This window comes from Oratosquilla oratoria, chromosome 13 (genome assembly GCF_046742065.1).
Source record: "Oratosquilla oratoria isolate Oo_2021 chromosome 13, ASM4674206v1, whole genome shotgun sequence".
Lineage (NCBI taxonomy): Eukaryota > Metazoa > Arthropoda > Malacostraca > Stomatopoda > Squillidae > Oratosquilla > Oratosquilla oratoria.
This window is the reverse complement of record NC_134789.1, coordinates 42811371-42831886: the sequence shown is the minus strand read 5'-3', so window position 1 is coordinate 42831886 and position 20516 is coordinate 42811371. Positions and strand designations below refer to the sequence as shown.

The 20516-nt window shown below is 39.4% G+C and overlaps 1 protein-coding gene across 1 annotated transcript; it reads left to right on the top strand.

Annotated features, from left to right (window-relative positions):
- The first annotated feature begins 379 nt into the window (after positions 1-379).
- LOC143032406 (peptidyl-prolyl cis-trans isomerase sig-7) lies at positions 380-14770 on the top strand. Its single transcript, XM_076197141.1, has 4 exons — positions 380-719; positions 7158-7274; positions 10092-10212; positions 13335-14770. The coding sequence occupies exons 1-4, from the start codon at positions 650-652 to the stop codon at positions 14713-14715; spliced, it is 1689 nt and encodes a 562-aa protein (XP_076053256.1). The 5' UTR covers positions 380-649; the 3' UTR covers positions 14716-14770.
- The last annotated feature ends 5746 nt before the right edge of the window (positions 14771-20516 follow it).

The following is a 20516-nucleotide window of genomic DNA, read 5'->3' as shown; positions in this document are numbered from 1 at the left end:
ATACAATAATAAAATCCTATACATTGTCGTAGGCACAATCACCCCTTCATATAATCTTCTCTTTGCATCAATCCCTAAATGCCTATTTCTCATGACACATTTTAATCAACCAAGACATTTACTTGCAGTTTACTTCCACCTTCACCCCTTCCTTTCTTGCCACATGCGACTTCAAATAGTTAAAACTCTCCAATTCCTCCAGCCTTTCTCGTTTAAGACTTACAGTTCGCTGACATCCAATAATAGCAAAAGCAATAACAACAACATCAAAACAATAGCAACAGAAAAATTACGTTGGCCTCAGAGAAAAACACGTACGATATTCCATACAAATGAACAACAGTTTACCATTAAGATACGATTCAAAAGTGTTAAAACCGAAAGCATAGTTTGTTGTTGGGTAAACGAATGTCCGAGATACTGCCAGACGTCCGAAAATATAAAAGTAAAAATATAAAGCCGAAACAATACGTAGAAGACAGGGCATCATTAATCGCAATTGCTTTGTTCAAAGCCATTAAAGAAAAAAATTATGAATGAATTGTGGACAAAAATATCCCAACTTATAAAGTCAAAAGGCTAAATGAGCGTTGGTATAAACGTTATACTCAATGATCTGATCTGCAGAGCCCTATTGCAATAACACACAATGTCGGTAGTTGTTGAAACAACGATTGGAGACCTTACCATTGACCTTTATACACAAGAACGCCCCCGAAGTGAGTAGACCGTAAACGTATAATACTCTGACACAAACATGGTTTCCAAATAATTACCTGTATGACAGTACTTTGGTATGACGAAATTGTCCTATATCTGATCAGGACAACAGTTATTAAGTACCAATATAGTCAGTTAATAATATTTCACCATTAGTATAGCTTGTACTTGTAACTAGTTTTTCATCTTTATGAACAACCCCTAAACCCTTTATTTACATCTGATTTTCTTGGATAGAGTAATTTAACGGATTTAAGATATATTTGAGAGGCACCAAGAAGAGTAAATTTTTAGGATGACAAAATAAGGTATTATTTTAGTTGTGCACACCTATGCAATATATAAGATTAAATATTAATTTTATAGATTGTAATACATGAGCGTAATATCATATATTCAATTTTCTACTTAGCAGAAATAAACAAAAAAACCTTGCTACAAGCAAGTTTACTAATGAATGAAGCTGCTAGGATATGGTCCAGATGCCATGCTATTGTCCAGTCACTGTTAACCCCTTCCATACGATGACGCCTACGTAGGTGTCATGAGGAGCAAGTGGGCACGCGAGGATGCCGATGTCGGCGTCTTGATTATATATATTGTAGTTGTACCTGCGTGACCCCCATACTCTGTAAACTGGCTTCATCATATTTTCTATGGTTATCAAAATTCACGGGTGAAAGAGAACGAGCAATACAGTGGTAACTTTATTTTTTATAATGCGAGTATTATGACGCAACATCGCATGTCTGGCAACTAATGCTGCCTGCGATATTTTGGCCCGTATTGAAGGGGTTATTGAGATGATGGCTTTCATGTTGAGGACTGGGTGTTTTCCAACTCTAGGTGATGTTAACAACTGCTGTTACAGAGACAATAGGGCTTCCTTGGACTTTATGAGAGAACACAGGGTTATGCTGTCGTCTGTTAATTGCCTGAGGTACAATAATAATCAGGCCGTCAGCATCTGTGATGATGACGATGACCTAGATGATCTTTAGAATTTGAGGTACCGAATTACTAAATATAGGTTAGGTTAGGTTATAATAGATGAATTTGCCATCCTTTCATTTCTTCGACCTCTGCATCTATCAAAACAAACATGGCGTATCATTCAACTGCTGTGACTTCGTTCATTAGTAAATAGGTTTTAGCAATTTTTTTGTTACTGATTTCTGCCAAGAAAATCAAATGTTGATGTATTATAATTTACAAAATTAATCATTAATTTTCTATTGCTATATTGCATAGGTGTGCACTTCTAAAAATTTACCATCTTTTCTCCTAATGAACTTATTTTCAGTGTAAAATAACTACAGATGGATGATATTAACCTCCAATGTGTATGACAAAATAAAGAATGAGATACAAAATGTGGAGTGTATGCAATGGAATGGGAGGCAAGAAGGTCACACTTCTCTTACCTGGTTCTCGTACCTGGTGGGCTTCTCATCCACATCTTGCTTATGATGTAGGCAAGGAAGCCGCACTCTGCTGATACGCCAGCCCATAATTCTACACATGACCTTTATATATTAATTGCAACTGGCTGGATAGTGTATCATAAGCAGCAACATTGCATGGAGCTGTGTCAAGGTGTCAATTGGTACTGCCTTATGCAATATAATCAAATAATATATCACCGAGATAAGCTGCAAGACCTCGTTTAAACACATCAATATCACTGCAGTTAACAAGTTCTGCTGGCAATTCATTCCACAGATTCACACATCTAATACTAAAATACCTTCTCCGTACTTCTACTTGTGTTCTGGTGTGACCAATTTTGAAGTTATGGCCCCTTGTGCTACTCAACAAGGGTCGAGGGAACAAGTCATCACGAGAAATCGCTAGTTTCCCATGGAAAATATGCCAACATTTAATTATATCATGCCTAAGTAATCTCCCTTTAATTGAATATAAGTTAAGAGTCCTAAGTCGCTGCGAGTAATCCAAATCCTCCAATCCATGTATCTTCCTTGTCCATCTCCTTTGTACAGACTCCAACTGTCTAACATCTCCTACATAACCCAAGTTCCAAACTGAGGATGCATATTCAAGCATGTGTGGTGAAAAGGGGAAGCATAAAAGAGTCTTGCCGATTAACTGTTGATCGGAGAATACTGGTTGATACTCCACTTGCTTTATGTACAATATTAGAAATATGTTGGTGAAATTTAAGTTTGTTATCAATACACACACCCAAGTCCGTAACTGATTCCTGAAATGGAATAGATACGTTATTGACATGATAATGAACATCTACCAAACCTGTCCAAAAAGCATTGCTTCCGGTAAACCTTATGGCAACACACTTTGCTGGATTGAGTGCAAGTCCCCAAGATTCAGATACCTGGTAGAGAGTATCAATGTCCACCTGACATCTTCTCACCACAGTCAAGGCATCTTCTTTTGAACATACCTCAATACTAACATACAGCTTCAAATCATCGGCAAATATCTTAGTAGGAGACCTGGTATTTGATGTAATGAAGTTAATGTACAGCAAGAAGAGTAGAGGCCCCAAAACTGATCCCTGAGGGACTCCACTGGTTACCTGCTTAGGTGAACTCTTAGCATGTGCCACAACAACGTTCATTACCCGTTCTGTAAGAAAATCTTTAATCCAGAAAAGAACTTTGCCTGTAATCCCTAGGTTTATCAATTTGTCCAACAAAATGTCATGATTAACAACATCAAAGGCCTTGGAATAGTCAAATAAAATCAAGTCAACTGTTTTTCCACGATCAAGTGCCAGAGTAATTTCATCATACGTGATCAGTAACTGATCTTCGGTAGATCTTCCAGGGCGAAAACCAAATTGGTCATGTGTTAACAGATTATTTTCCTCAATGTAATCATATATTAGTTTAGCAAGTATTCTTTCTAAGGATTTGCACACAACTGATGTTAATGATACAGGTCTATACATTAATGGATCTGCACGGGAACCTTTCTTAAAAATGGGCACAACAAATGATGTTTTCCATGGAGCTGGTAGACGGCCAGTTGCATATGATTTTTGGAAAATGAGTGTTAATGGGTAAGATAACTGTTCAATACAGGACTTTAAAAAATAAGGGTGCACTTCATCTGGTCCCATGGCTGAAAAAGAATTAAGCTGTGCAATTGCCTTAGTCACAGATTCTTGCGATATATCAGGATCCCCTATTGTACCTCCGTGAACCTGATGAGGTAATGGGTTAGCCTCGACATTTTGATGCGAAAGCTGTGGCAAATATATCAGCCATAGTAATTGCCTCATTAACAATCTGCCCGCTTTGAGATTTTAAAGGTCCTGCACCCACTCTTGCTACCTTTTTTCTCCTAATATAGGCATGAAAAAGCTTAGAGTTATGCACCATGTCACTTACCAAAGAAAGCTCATATTCTGACTGTTTGTTAATGGCAAAGGTTTTGTATTGGTAATTGATTTGCAGAAATTGATGTAAAGCTTCTCCGGCTTCAACTGAATTTCTGCCAATTTGTGAGCGGACTTCTTTATAATTACTCCACATTAAAGATCTAGCTTTTTTAAGAGATAAAGGAGGTTTGACTGGCCATGGAGGACCACTATGAAGCCTGGTAGTAACTGGTACATACTCTGCTATCAAATGATGAACATACTCAAGGAAGATATTATACATTGCATCAATATCAAGGTATCTGAATTCGTAATCCCAGTCAATTTGCGACAATTGCTCCTTAATCACATTGTATTTCCCTCTGGTCCACAATCTATGCGGTGGTAATTCGTCGCTTGAAGGAGGATGTTGAGATATATATTCACATTTAATTGGAGAATGACCACAATTAGGGAAAGGAGGCAATATTTGCTAAGAATGTAGGATAGTAGTTGACTTACATGCTTGCCACAAAGGAATAATGATAATATTTAGCAAAAAACAAAGCATTTGATATGAAGGATGGAAAGAAGCATCCAATGGGTATTCCGCCAGAGGGCAAGGTCATGCTTTCCAGATCATATGAAAATCTTGCCAAGAATATTGAAGTTTAAGAACCCAGATTCACTAATTTGCAGCTTTATGGTATTAACATGGCTTCATTTGCCAGTTAGAAATACTGTATAGGAATTACATTATTTTCTTCCCCCACATACCATGAGTTTCAGTGACTGGAAACCCTCAGCTATACAGCAGTTATCAAGATATCTGTGATGATGACTTGCTTGAACCACAAGTTCTGTGGCTGATCATATATGTATATATATATATATATATATATATATATTGGCAGGGATAAGGTTGGTGACCTTTTTGTTGCCAGTGCTCCCCTATGTATGTGCATTGAATTTAGTATTGAAACCAGAGCCTCCAATGACTGAAGAAAAGGTATCATTAGCAAAGTCAAGGTTGTTGACTTATATTGCCTGTGGATGTTCCGCGATGGCATTGACTGACAACTATCTAATACCCAGTCCTTGCAAGTGTTGAAAAGTGTTGGGGCATGGACAAGCAACTCTGTTAAAACACATTAGTGCTTCTCAAGAATGTGAAGCACTAAGATCTGATCAAATGTTGACTTGCCAGGTGTGAACCTAGACAGATCATGCCTCTAAACATGAGCAGGTGGAAGTGAACCTGTATCAGCAACAGATGGACAAGCATCTTGCTTGGCACATTAAACAGTGTAATACCTGGGTAAGTTATGTAACCCTGCCAACCCCCTTCCTCCAGATAGGGAGACCAAGAACCTTTTTCTTGTCAGAGGGAATGATGTTGACATGGTAAATGTCAGATATCATTATATGCAACCCATAGATCATGCTCTCACCTCCAACTTTCAGCAACTCTGTACTGATGTTGCAGGTGCCAGCTGCCTTTTCACTTTTCAACTTCAGCCATTCTAACATTACTCACAAAGGGCAGAGTTTGGTCTATCACTGGCTCAGCAATTTCACCAGAACACCAGCCAGGGTAAGTTGGCTGCTTGGAGGATCAATCAAGAACAACTGCTCAAAGTATTCAGCCCAGTAAGCTTTACACCCAACCATTTTCTGACACTAGATGCTCATCAGCAACTCATACAATGCTTGCTTGGGTCACAGATTTGTAGTGGTGCTTCAAGATTTGCTAAGTATAGCATTGGTCACTCATTGAAATGGCCCTCAACATCCTGGATGATTCCACTGATGTGCCTATCATCTCTCCATGAGAGAGCTATAGTCTGCTGTTTCAGTGCAGTATTGGTTCAACTCCCCAGCCAGTTTGGCAGCATAACTCATCTCTATATTCTCCAGTATCTTATGGGGCACTACACTACTCACTGACTGTAGATACTTTCTAATGCACTTCGTAGTTACTTTCAGAGTTTCATGTTTCAAGGTATCCCACATTTCTTTGGGGTTTTCAAGAGCACCAAGCACTTTAGAACAATTGGAGATTGCTACCACATACTCTTGAGCACAGGAAGAGATAAACAAGACTTTATGTTAACATGTGTACCACCCAAGAAGAGGCCGAAGTGTATGGTAGTATTATTTTAAAATGCCAGTAATGTCTGTTTTGTGACTGGTAGTTTAAGAAATTAGGAAAGAAGATATTACTTAAGGAGGCATTTAATTTCTTGTCACTATTCCAGTATCCCAGTTTTACAAATAGTTTGTCTCAAAATGTTTCTTAATTTTGAAACATGGGTTTGGCATTGGACATATTGGGATAAGTTCAGCTCGCCCCATACCCCAGACTTATAACTCATGTCACTGTATTCTCACCTTATAGGATGCAGGGTGGTTTTTGGAAACAGGAAAGGATTCTTCTGATATTCTGCAAATTGTACTAATTTCCAAATTAAGTTGGTAGGAACCACTTCATAGAAGTAAATGAAATGGCCTAGGGGTAGCTTGAATAGAAGAGAAAGTGCCATCTGGTACTGAAATGGTTATTTTAATATTAATAATTGTTGCCTCAAGTTTGATTGTAAACCAACAACAGTCCTTTGGCCCTCCCATAAATCTCTCTGAGAAGAAACTTTGGACAGTTTTGTATGTTGTATTAGTGTGGGACTGTTTCAGTGACACTGGCCGAAAGAGGTAGGAGGGAAGTTGTCCCTGAGTGTCAGCTATCCTTATGTGTGAAAACGGAGGAATTGCAGCTGAAGTTCATAGAAAGAGATTTCTACCAGTCCAGACAAACTTGCCATTCTCTTGGGGTTGCACCTTCAAATAGGTGAGTGGGTTGATGGTATTTGAAAATGGATAGCAAGGAGATGATTTTCTTTGCCATCCATCTCGTAGGATCACCACTAACAGGTACTTCTCATGGGTCACAGGATTATTTGAGATATGCTAGGAGCCTTACTCTACTGATGATTCCCAGAGATAACTAGAAGAGTTAGGCAACAGTTATATTTAAGAAAAAATGCCACCTGGTATGAAAATACATGTTTATAATTAATATATGAATTTTCCTTTTCAGCATGCCTGAACTTCTTGAAGCTGTGTAAAATGAAATATTACAACTTCAACCTTATGTACAGTCTTGAGCAAGACTTCATCGCTCAGACGGGTGATCCATCAGGGTCTGGTAAAGGAGGTAAGCTTTTTGGCAGTTATAATCTTATGGAGAGAATATGCTTTATCCTTCAGGTGCTGGGATGGGGATATTACCGTATTTTCCGGCTTAAAATGCGCATCGGGTTATAATGCGCACCCATGCACTTCGTTATCTCAGTACACAGATAGCGCGCACCGACGTATAACGCGCATGCCCGATCGCATTTGTCTATAATGCAGTTTTACCTCGGTATTTATATCATGTGAACGAGGTTACATGGAGAAGTATTTTTCATTGGCTAGAGCCACCGCAGGGAAATCTGTTGATTTGTCACTAAATTAAGTGTCAGTTTAGGCATCAATCAGGACACAACTAAGAAAAAGTCGGAACTACATGTACCGGTATATGACTCATGTTGTGCGTTGGTCCCTTATTACTTTGTAGCTTAAATAGTTTGTAGGAAATATGATCTAAAAAAAGTTTACTGAAAGTAAAATATACAGAAAAATTTCGGGATTTTTACAGAAAATGTTCATTTTATAGCTTGAGGAAATAATTCGTCTTTACCATTTTTTATTTAATACTGAAACAAACTACAGACTATTTTGTTTTAGCTTTGAACCTGCAATGACAGAGGTGAAATAGGACAGTCTCTCATCGAGGTGACGTTTAGTTAATATAACTCCCGAAAGAGGGTGTTGTAGTCAGGTGTTTGACACGAGTTTATGAACGGCCGCAACGGAATTTGTACCATACCTAAAGTGAAGCAACAAAGCCAACATAAAAATTCAAACTAGGATCACGTTTCATGGTGTTTAGGCCTATCTAAACATAAAAATAAGATTCGATAGATACCTACCTATACCAAATATTTATATACGGTAGCCCATGCTGGCGTATTCTTTCATGTCACCATGGCTATTCTTCTTGTTTTCACGGAACGTCACGGAGAAGTGTGCCGTCCCGATTTTGTGACGGCCAACATCGTCACGTTGTTGTGAAAAAAATTACACACACAGCCGTAGAATTTTTATCGTAGGCCGTAGATAATGCGCACCACCGGATAACGCGCACCCCCCCTTTTTAGGCCCTTCCAACGGAAAAAAGTTGCGCACTATACGCCGGAAAATACGGTACATTGATTTTATTGTGTTTGGAGGGTGTGTGTGCTTTGACTTAGTCAACATCCTTTGAGGGGGGAAAGGGTCATTGATATATTTGTATGATCTTGTGATTTTTATTGATGGAGTATGTATATATATATATATATATATATATATATATATATATATATATATATATATATATATATATATATATATATATATATATATATATATATATATATGCGCATAAGTAACCACTAGGAAAAGTAAACTTACTTACGCATTTGTGAACACACGCTCCTAGTGTTTTTATTGCATATATATATATATATATATATATATATTATTGAAGGGAGAGGTCACTACAGTATGAAGCAGTAGGGGTAAGCTATAGTCTTTATGCTCTAATGAGTCTGTTCAGGGTGTGGCATATGTTGTGACATAACTAGCCATTCTGCAAAAGCAACCTTAGTTCATGCCTCTCACTCTCTTATTTTCCGTCTATGTTCTATTTGATTTTTTATTTATCTTTATTTTATTTGTTTATTATTATTATTTATTCTGTATATAGTAAAGAATCTGTATAGTACAATTAGTATCACTTTTTAGGATTATATCATCAATTTGAATCAATTCTATGGCATGTGGCAGCACTTTTTCCCTAAGTTCTCGTGCCGAAGGTGTCACAGGTGAGACGGATGGGATGGAGAGGGTAGTCATTGTTATAATCTTAACAAATTATACTTAGTGTATTATACAGCTTCCTTTACTATACACAGAATATTAAAAAAAAAAAAAATCAAATAGGGAGATAAGAGAGAGGCATGAACTAAGGTTGATTTGGCACGACTCATGCCACACCCTGAATGGAGTCCTTGGAGTGTACAGCACAGACTCAAGCTGTAGCTCTCAGGGCCTGCTGTGGTAGTGCCTTGTCATGCTGCATTGCCTTGACCCAAGCAGTGTGGGAGGAAATAGAGATGACCATCTATGAGGCACTAAGATGAGAAGGAAATGGAATGGGTTTTTGGTTAGCTGTAGGGTGCATGTATGCTTTGACTTGTCCATCCCCCTCATAAGTGGGGAAAGACCTTTTGGTATATGTATGTATAAGGGATTTTTCTGTGTCTTCTCTTTTTTCTGTATGAGGGGATGGAGAAGGGGTGGGTCACTGATTTAACCCCTTCCATACGGTGACGCCTACGTAGGCATCATGAGGAGCAAGTGGGTACGTGAGGATGCCGACGTCGGCGTCTTGATTATATTTATTGTAGTTGTACCTGCGTGACCCCCATACTCTGTAAACTGGCTTCATCATATTTTCTATGGTTATCAAAATTCACGGGTGAAAGAGAAAACAATTAATACAGTGGTGACTTTATTTTTTATAATGCGAGTATTATGATGCAACATCGCACGTCTGGCAGCTAATGCTGCCCGTGAGATTTTGGCCAGGAGTGAAGGGGTTAATGAGGCGACCTTGCTGTGGATGTGCTCTGTCTTGCTACATTGCTTTTGACCCAGGGCAGTGGGTGAAATGCAGGAATGATCCATCATACAGGAGGAACCAAGAAAAGTAGGAGGGAGGGGTGGTGAATGGGAGATGAGTATGTGGGGATGAAATGGGTGGGAGTAGATTTATGCCTTTGAATTTGGCTACCTCCCTTGTAAGGGCGAAAAAGCCATTGGTATATGTATGTATATAATATATATGGAATTCAGTATTGTTTATGATATTTGCTATTTTCAGGGGAGTCAATATATGGGAGGATGTTTGGAGAACAGGCCAAGTATTATGAAGGAGAAAAACTTCCAGTCATGAAGCACAAGGACTTTGGTACTGTGTCCATGGTTTCCTGTGGAAGTAACCTGTAAGTAAGACTGGTTGTATGGAAAAGGTATATATAAACAATGGTGTCTGTAATGATATTAGTTTCCTTGAGTGGAAAACCTACAGACCCCCAATTGGCTGGTAGTAGTCCTTGGGCCTTTCCACAGATCTAGGAAAATGCTTTGGACTGTTGTCTATGTTGTATTGATATGTGACTCAGCCTACTTAAATGGGTGGGAGTAGGGAAGCAGCCATTGATTGTCAGTTCATCATGTAAAAATATTCAAGAAATATTAGGGAGCTTCAAAAAGTTCATGGTAAAAGTCCATAACTAAAAATTATTTGGAAGGAATTTGATTTTATTGTACCTGGACATTCTGTGTCAATTTATTTCTCATACATACTCCCTCACCCCCCGTCCCCCACCCACTTCCCCTCATGCATCACAGCATCATCAATACACAACCCTTATCCATTCACCCCTATCTTCTGTCCTCTCCCGTCCTTCCTCAACAGACATTCCTCTCTTTCCCAATGCCCCTTTTACCCCATCCATCCATCTCCTTGTGGAAACCACCTTCCACTCCACCACACATTTACCTATCTCTTCACTTACTAGTATAGCCACCCCTTCTCTCCCTCATCCTCTCTTCACTCCTGACACCCTCCCAACTACACTCCCAAACTCAAACTTGCCCCTCCCTTTCAACTTAGTTTCACTCGATGCCAAAATTTGTTAAAGGAATATCACCTTGGGGCTACAGAGAGTAGGATGCTTAGTGCTATCCCTGTTCCATTTTTGTTGCCTTTTATGACTCGAGTGGGAACACTTGGTGGTATTATTCTTCTCAGCAGGGTTCAGCAAAAATAAGGAAATGAACATTCAGAGAAGTGGTACTGGACAGTATTAACCCATTCAACTCCGATGACAAGATGTCTTGTCATTTGGTCAAATAAAACAAAAAATCATAAAACACCAAAATGTTTGATCAAACACCAGAAAAATATTACGTCAGTCCTCACTTCGCTGCGAGCGAAGCGAGGACTGACGTCATATTTTTCTGGTGTTTGATCAAACATTTTGGTGTTTTATGATTTTTTGTTTTATTTGACCAAATGACAAGACATCTTGTCATCGGAGTTGAATGGGTTAAGAGTGGGGGAACAGCATAACTGAGGGACAGTTGCAGTATAATAAAATATAATTTCTCTATAAATAGAGATTTCCTCCATCACAGACAAAATGATGTGTGGCTGTGGTCTGAGGGGGCACCCCATATAGGCCCTAAACTAAGGGTACCCAAACTGGGGGTAATTTAACAGTTTTTGGGGATAATGGAAGGGTGATGGAAAAAGTTAAGAATTCTGAAAATCAACAAGCCAAGAATTCCTCAGTTACCTTCAAGCATGCAACTCCATCCATCCCACCAATGTTCCTGACATCTTTGGCAATAGTCATTAGTGATGCACAATATTCAAATACAATAAGTAAACAAAAATATCTCTAGTGATTTAATTTAGTCATATATATCAATGTTGTCGATGGAGTGACATGCTTAATGTGGGATGGTAAACTAGGTAACAAACTGAAAAAGCTTGGGAACCACTGCCCTAAAGTATCAGCTGCATGCTACTGAGTAGCTTTTAACCCCACAATAACATGCAGCCAGTACCCCAGATGGGAAATTTTTCATATAGAATATGAAAATTAATGTGCTAAGTTCACTGCCAATAACATAAAATGAGTAGGCTACAATATAGTGATAAAGTCTGTTGGAAATGCTTCCAGCCAGAAATGTATGCAGTCTGCTTGCAGATCATTGTTTCAATTTTTTATCCACTTCCCCTCCCCACCCTGCTTTCCTCTGTCTTCTACTTCTCTATTTAACTCTTCATAAGACTTATGTCATCCATTCTCATGATCAGTTCCCAGGTAACCGGCAACAGATATTGGATTGGCCCATAATTCACAAAATTGAAGAGATATTGTGTTGTCTGGGTAAGGCTAAGTTGAGGCAATGTAAAATGATGTATTCACTGTCTACTGTTTGGTGATTATATCTGGGACAAATTGATTCTGTGGCCAGGCTTACTCTGTGTCAATATTGTCCTGTGACGCAGATGAAAGGGATTTCTCCCTGTCTTTTCTGTTTTCAGCATGAGAGGACAGAAAGTGGGGGTTGTCATGTAAACGAAGCTGCCCTGCCGTGGATGTGTTGTGTCTTTCACTTGGCTATCTCCGTTATAAGGGGAAAGAGGCCCTAGGTATATGGATGGATAGTATTCTTTTAAAGCTGGATAGTGACCTGAATGCAGTTGTATTAGTGTTCTTGCTTGTTGTGTAAGGGGTTTCTTTGTAGGACTGATGTCTGGAGGAACTAGTAAGTTGGTCTTGGAGTGCTTGTTTTGATATTGAATATAATGTTTTTGTATGTATGAGTTGTTGTTTTTTCATTTAGTTGGTTGTGCTTGTTTTATGTAATGAAATGGATGGGTAGGATTGAGGGCTCTTACATAGAAGTGTGCTGGGGGAGTGGCCCTCTTACTCAAGCCTTACACAGATATCTACCTATCTGTATACCAGGGGCTTCTTCTCCCTTACAAAGGAGCTTGCCAAGTCAAAGGGATGCATTTACTCCCACATATTCCACACTCAGCTCTTTGTGGATGAAGGGTTGTCTCTGCCTTGTGCCCACTACTTGGGTCAGAAGCAGTGCAGCAAGGCAGCTCATCTATAGCCGGGCCATTTCACTTGAGGGCGCCCCACCTGCCCCCTCATGTGGAAAATAGAGAAGATGTGGAGAAATCCCTTTGGGCTGCATTAAGATATCCACACAAGACCACTCCCCATTCCTCCCCCCCTCTCCCTTCCTTGCTTGACAGACATAGAAAAGAGAGAAGACAGGGAGAAAATACCTTTGGGTTGCATCAAAATGTCATCCATATACAGCCATTCTCCACTCACCCGTATCCCCTGCCTTCTCCCTTATCTAGATAAAGATGCAATATCTTCCTTAAGTGAGTTGTGGGCCAATCTGATGCCTGTTGCTTATTACCTGAGATCTGTGGGTTTTCTGCAAGAAACATGGGGCATTGGATTGATTGACTAATTTGTCTGCATTCCACTATTAGTGTATTTACACATACTTTTTTTCATTGCAGATTCAGTTCACAGTGGTTTATCACCTTGGGAGAGAACTTGGATTCCCTGGACAGGGAACATTTGGTGTTTGGGAAAATTGTGGAAGGTGTCGGGGTCCTGAATAAACTAAATAAAGCCTTGACAGATGACAACAACCGGCCATTTCAAGATATTCGTATCACACACACTGTTATCTTAGATGATCCATTTCCAGATCCTGAAGAACTGACATTTCCAGCTGAGTCCCCTGTCCCAACTAAAGAGATGCTAGAGTCAGACTATATTGGTGCAGATGAAGACATTGATGATACAGAGGGAAAATCCATGGAGCAAATTCAGGAGGAAATTGCTGAGAAGGAAGCCAAAGCTCGTGCTACCATATTGGAAATGGTGGGGGATCTTCCAGAAGCAGATGCAGCCCCTCCAGAAAATGTTCTCTTTGTCTGTAAACTAAATCCTGTAACAACATCTGAAGACTTGGAGATTATTTTCAGTCGATTTGGTAGAATAGTTTCATGTGAAGTTATCAGGGACAGACAAAATAATGCCTCACTTCAGTATGCTTTTGTTGAGTTTTCTGAGACGAAATCATGTGAAGACGCTTACTTTAAGATGGATAATGTTCTCATTGATGACCGGAGAATTCATGTTGACTTCAGCCAGTCAGTTTCTAAGATTAGATGGCGAGGGAAAGGCAGAGGGGTAGAGTACTTTGATGAATCTGGACGGAAGGTAGATAATTCTAAATGGTTTGATCCAAACAAAGATTTAAGAGGTGGTGGGGGTGGGGGTGGGAGGGGTGGTGTTAGTGGTTCTAGAGGACACTTTGCACGGAGAGGTCGTGGAGGCTTAGACAGAAACAATGAAAGGCGAGATTTATCACGTGATACTCACAGAGGAGGAAACATTGATAGGAGAGAGCGAGACAGATATGGTGGGGGAGAGAGACATCATAGGGATGGAGAAAGAGATAGATTCCGAAATGGAAGAGTAGAAGAGAGAAGGCCCATGAACATTGATTCAAGAGAGAAGGAAAGTCATTCTAGAGACAGAAATGCATCAAGAAACTTGTCTCAGAGTGGTGGCTCAGATGCTGAAGATCATCTTACTCTTCCTAGTGACGGGGGAGCAAGGCAAAAGATGATGAAGAAGCTGAGGAAGGAGCTGAAGAGGAAGAAGAAACACAAACATGATGGTTCGTCGGACAGTGACTCTGAAGGCAGTGGAGAGAAGAAGGAAAAAGAAAAGGAGAAGGAAAAGAAAAAGAAGAAGAAAAAGAAGAAGAAGAAGGTCAAGGATGGAAATAACTCTGATTCAGAAGATTCTGAGCCAAAAAAGAAAAAGAAAAAGAAAAGCAAAAAGAAGAAGAAAAAGAAAGAGAGTTCTGGAAGTGAGAGTTAATTTTTTTTATGTCCATAACAATGTATTGATAGATTAAAATGAGTAAATGAAAATTAAGTATCATACCCCCTTTTTTATTATTATTATTATTAGAAAGTGGCAGTAGACTGGAAGTGAGTATTATGGGAGAGAGACTGGAAGAAGTGGATAGTTTTAGATACTTGGGTGCCAATGTGGCAGGAAAGGGAATGGAAGTGGAGGTAGAATGTAGATTAAGAGAAGCAAGTAACTGCCTTAGGGGATTAAAAAGTGTAATGAGAAATAGATATTTGGAAATGGATGCTAAGAAGAGATTGTATGAAGGAGTGATTGGGCCAACAGCACTGTATGGGGCAGAAATGGAACATAAAAGAGGAGGAGTTTGAATGTATTTGAGATGAAATACCTGAGAAGTATGATAGGGGTTACTAGGTTGGATAGAGTGAGAAACGAGTAGGTGAAGAGGAGAATGGGTGGAAAGGGAATTGGGATATAGGGTTGATGAAAGAGTATTGGGATGGTTTGAACACATGGAAAGAATGAATGAAGAAAGATTAGTAACAGGTATGGAAGGAGTGAACGAGGGGGTGACCAAGGATGAGGTAAGGGGAATGTCTGTTGAGGAATGATAGAAGACAGAAGATAGGGGTGAATGGAGAATGATTGTGCATCGATGCTATGATGCATGAAAGGGAGTGTGTGAAAAATAAATTGATGCAGCCAGAAGGGATTTTTCCCAGTCTTCATTTCTGCATGAGAGGATGGAGAGGTGAGGTTGCTGATTTAATGAAGCGGCTTTACTGTGGATGTGTGGTCTTGCAACACTGCCTCTGACTTAGGGCAGTGGGCAAGATGCAGGGATAACCCATCATCCAGGAGGTGTCAAGATAAGAGGGAGGGATGGGAATGGAGTATGTGGGGATTGAATGGGTGGGAGTGGATTTTATGCCTTTGTTTTTTGGCTACCTCCCTTGTAAGAGGGAAAAAGCCTTTGGTATGTGTATTATTATTATTATTATAGGACTAGGTATCCTACTCTGTAGCTCCAAATGAGACATTCCTAAAAATAAAGGCATAAGAGGGTCTGGGAGGAACTTTCCAACCAGAACCCTAAGGTTTGGGTCTTTTAATGTTTGGATGTGGTATAGATGAGAGTAAAAGGGAAAAGATAGGCAGTATGTTATGTTTGTGAGAAGAAGATGGATGTGTTGGTGCTGAGTGAAACAAAATTGAAAGGGAGAGGTGAGTTTGAGTATGAGAGTGTAGTTGACTGTCAGTAGTGAAGAGAGGAGGGAGAGAAGGGATGACCATTATAGTAAGTGAAGGGATAGGGCATGTGGTGGAGTGGAAGGTTTCTTCAAGGTTAATGTGGATGAAAGGGAAACTGGAAAGGGAGATGTGGGTCTTTGAAAGTGCATATAGGCCTGGTAGTGAGAAGAGTATAGAGGAAAAGGAGGGTTTTTGGATAGATTTAAATGAGTATAGAGGGTTTAGGGGGAAATATTGTAGAGGTATTGGGAGATCTCAATGCTAGGGTAGGAAACAAACCAATAAACGGAGTGGTTGGGAAGTGTGGGATTTCAGGAAAAAATTGTAGTGGATAGTTGATGGAGATATCTAGAAAGTTGGTGATAGCAAGCACATTGTTTAGGAAGAAAGTAAAGCATAGGTACACATGGGAGAGGGTGGTAGATAGGGCTTTAATGGATTGTATAGTGGTAATCAGGAGAAGAGTAGGAAGAGCTTTAGATGTACATGTTCTAAGGGGAGAGAGGGGAAATATCAGATAATTTTTTAGTAGAGGGTAAGTTGAGAGAGGAGGATAGATGGAGAAATAGGAAAAGGACAGAAGGTAGGGAGGTGCTTAGAGTACATACATATGCCAATGGCTTTTTCCCCCTCACAAGGGAGGTAGCCAAAGTCAAAGGAGTAAATCCACTCCCACTTCATCCCCACATACTCCACTCCCATTCTCCAACTCTCCTTCCCTCTTGGCTCCTCCTGAATCTACATCCCTGCATCTCACCCACTGCCTTGGGTCAGAAGCAATGTAGCAAGACACAGCAAATCCACAGCAAGGCTGCTTCATTTAATCAGCGATCCCCTGCTCTGTCCCCTCATGCAGAAAAAGAGAAGATACGGAAAAGTCCCGTCGGACTATGTCAAAATATCACGCAAAAAGGAGAGCAGGCGTGAGATGGGGTAAGAATATGACATTTTTTTTTTTTTTTTTAAGTAAAGAAAAATGTTTTGGAAGGAAGTTAAGAGGAAGAGGAGGCGAATCAAGTAGAAAAAAATAGGTAAAAGGTGCAGATGGAAACATGATAATGGAAGAGACAGCAGTAAGAGTAAGATGGGCAGAGTATTTTAGGGAGTTGTACGTGAAGGAGGATATGGAGGGAAAGGTAGTTGCAGTGGGAAGCTCTAAGAAAATGGCACTGGTAAACAAAAAAAGGAGAAATAAGGCGAAAACAGTTATTAATATGAGAGCAGGTAAGGCATCTGGGTTAGACGAGTGTCATGCGGAGTGTCTAAAAAAGGGAGGTACAGTGATGGTGGATTGGGTGATGAAGTTGTTTAATGTTTGTCTAAAAGAGGGTAGTCACGTAGGGTGGCCAGACGTCCCCCTTTAGGCCGGATAGTCCTCCTTTTGAGCACTTTGCCCTCCGTCCGGCGCAACCTCACGCCGGACGTGCATTTGTCCTCCTCTCTTGGTGTGTGACACAAATAAATGAATAAACAAATAAATAAATGAATAAATTATAAAGAATAAACAAATAAATAAATAAGTAAATAACCCTAGGTATACAATAATGCCGTACAATTAAATTATATGGGAGTACCCAGGCCAAGGTCAACGTCGGAACTCGGCAGCCAAAGTAGACAGGAACTTTCACAGGACCAATGTTGTGAACATGTGATTGCATGATTCACATTTCATACATTGGGCTGCAGTCCTGAGGTGGCCACGGTGCAGTGAGGTTTGGCAATTAATTTATGAGGTTAAGGAGTCTGAAAATGCCGAAAAGAAAGACTTTGTTTAACTCTGACTGGGCCAAATAGGTTGGCAATCAAGGTGAGGATACAACTAGGTTTTGTCTGTTGTAATTTAGTAAGAAATAAAGGTATTTGTTTTTTCTCGGTTTCATGAGAAGTGAAAAATATTATTCACTTTCTGTTTTTAATATATATATATATATATATATATATATATATATATATACAGGCCCGTGCAGAGGGGGGGGGGGATGCTGGGGCTGCCCTAGCAGCTGCCTCTTTGCCCTGTGCCCCAAAAGTGCCCTTCACAAAAACATATAGAAATTAATGAAAAATGACTTCTCACAGGCTTTTTCCATTTTCTTACCATTCAGAATTTATAATGTGGAAAATGGTGTTGCACCCTACCGGATAGTTGCCAAATACGAATAATACAAAAGAGTGAAGTGCCCAATTTCCAGCCCAAAGCACCTGCCCCTTGCAATGTCTGTGTACGTTACTGTATGTACGAATATATATATATATATATGTATTTATATGCTAATAAGAACACGGGTACGTGTGTTCACTTATGCAAAGTAGACCACTTGGAAAAAGAGACTAACGAAGCAGAGCGCTTTCGTATATTACATCTTCAGTGCAACAAGTACATAGTGATAGGAATACATAGACAATATATACATGATACAAAGGAACAAGGACAGTTTGAATAAGCGTAGCGACCAATTACCCCCTGGAGAGCGGAAGGTCATTGTCAATTATCTTACAATGGTGGGGCGACATCAGGTCACAGTCGCCAAGGGTCACTGTTTCTACTAATGATATAGGGCGACATTAGGTCAATTTGAAAAAAGTAGGTAACTTGGCAAAGAGTGAAAGTACAATAAGATATGGATAAAAAGAGAAATGAGTATTGAGGAATTTGAAAAAGAAAAGACACTAAGAGATGAAGCAAAGGAAAAAACGACATGAGACTGAGGAAATGGTACATCAGAATGGGTGAACCAAAGGAGAAAAAAAAAAAAAAAAAAAAAAAAAAAATGGAAAAAGAAAATTGAAAGTGGCCTATACCAACATCGACGGATTAATTTCAGGACTGAATGAACTTAATGATTGCCTGCTAGAAGAAAAACCAGACGTAATGGGAATTGTGGAGACTAAACTAAGGGGTGAAATACCATCCATCGATGTTGGACATGGACTATACAATTACTGGATTAAAAATGGAGACAAGAAACAGGGAGGAGGAATCATGTTCTTAGCCAAGAAAAAGTTGAATGTGACAAAAATTGCAGAGGGCAAAGGTAATGTAGAACTGATCATGATAAAAGTCGAAGACAAGAACATGAAAAGTAGAAATTTTGTGGTGATTTATGTGCCCCCAAAAATGAACACTTGGAAAGAGAACGAGCATATGAAAATGCTAGAAGATACAAGGGAATCATTAAATGAGATGCTATTGGGCGGGAGTAATCTGGTAATTATGGGGGACTTCAATTGCAAAGAAATTTGTTGGGAGAACATGACAGTGAGAGGAGACAACTTGTGGGGTAATGTACTAATGAATATGACCATGGAATATACAATGACTCAGTGGGTTAGTAAAAACACCAGATACAGAAATAACGAGGAGCCACTGAAACTAGATTTAATATTTACAACAGAACCTGAAATTGTGGATAAAATCCAATACAAGACACCAATTGGAAAGAGTGACTGAACTATTCATAGAATCATGAAAGGCATAGAATCTATTGATAGAGAGGATCTAATAAAATGGGATGATAGAAATACAAGAGGACACGGAAAGAAAATCAAGACAGTTATAGAAGAGATCTGAAAAAGAACAGCTTTCCCCACAGAGTAATAGACATTTGGAACAAGTTAGATGAGAAAGTAGTGTGTGCATAAATACACGAATTTAACAAAAAATTAGATAAAATGAGATATGAAGACAGGACACCACGAGCATAGCTCCGTTTCCTGTAAAATACAACTAGGTAAATACAGAAAAAAAAAAAAAAAAAAAATGCACCCCTCATTTTCAGGCCATTTAAAAAAAAAAAAAAAAAAGCAAGCATCTTACACCAAAAATATGGTATATCCTTCACTGCATGGGGACCATATTATTTAAGTATATTCCAGTCTTGGACATATCAGAGTTTCCATGAAGGGTGTGTGCTGTTTAGGGTTTTGGCATAGCATTTTGTTCCTCTCATTTTTATATGACATTCTATGAGAAGGATTTTGGTTACAAGTGCAGGTGCCCCATAGGGGTGGTTTTGGTTCATCCTCAATGCTCCATTCTGTATGGTTTGTAAGTATGTTTGATTTGCTGATTGTTGGAAACCATGCTGTGAAGGACTATTCTAGGGTGGCTTTTATGAACTGTTTTTAGATGGTTATTAGTTTCTTTTTGTTTCCCAATGTGTGCTGGTGATTGTTTTCAATAGATTAGTTTTCTTGTTGATCCTCTCTCATGGGTCCTTGATTTGTGGGCCAAATGTCACATGGGTATCGAACCTAGAATTTTTGGGCTACTTACCAATGGAAGGATTTGGCCATTCAGCTTTACTATAGGATGACTTTTCAGTTTCTGATACCTGGGATGAGCAGTGTTACTGTTGATTTCTGGGGTTAAGCTTTCATTGTTATTTCTGAGCCATTGTTTTAGTTTGTTCAAGTATGGCGTCACACTGAAAGTACCAGAAGTCCATCTTTGCTCTCTTTGCACTGAGGTACAGTCTGAATTCCAAGGAGACTGAACGTCATGATACAGATAGTGAAATTTTTGGAACTGATAGTGATTGTGAATGAAAAAGTAA

What these genes read in the sequence shown, in the direction of transcription:
- LOC143032406 (XM_076197141.1), top strand. Translation starts at nt 650, where the DNA reads ATGTCGGTAGTTGTTGAAACAACGATTGGAGACCTTACCATTGACCTT. An exon ending in ATCAGGGTCTGGTAAAGGAG is followed by an intron (nt 7,275 to 10,091) that starts GTAAGCTTTTTG and finishes TGCTATTTTCAG; the next exon opens with GGGAGTCAATATATGGGAGG. An exon ending in GTTTCCTGTGGAAGTAACCT is followed by an intron (nt 10,213 to 13,334) that starts GTAAGTAAGACT and finishes TTTTCATTGCAG; the next exon opens with ATTCAGTTCACAGTGGTTTA.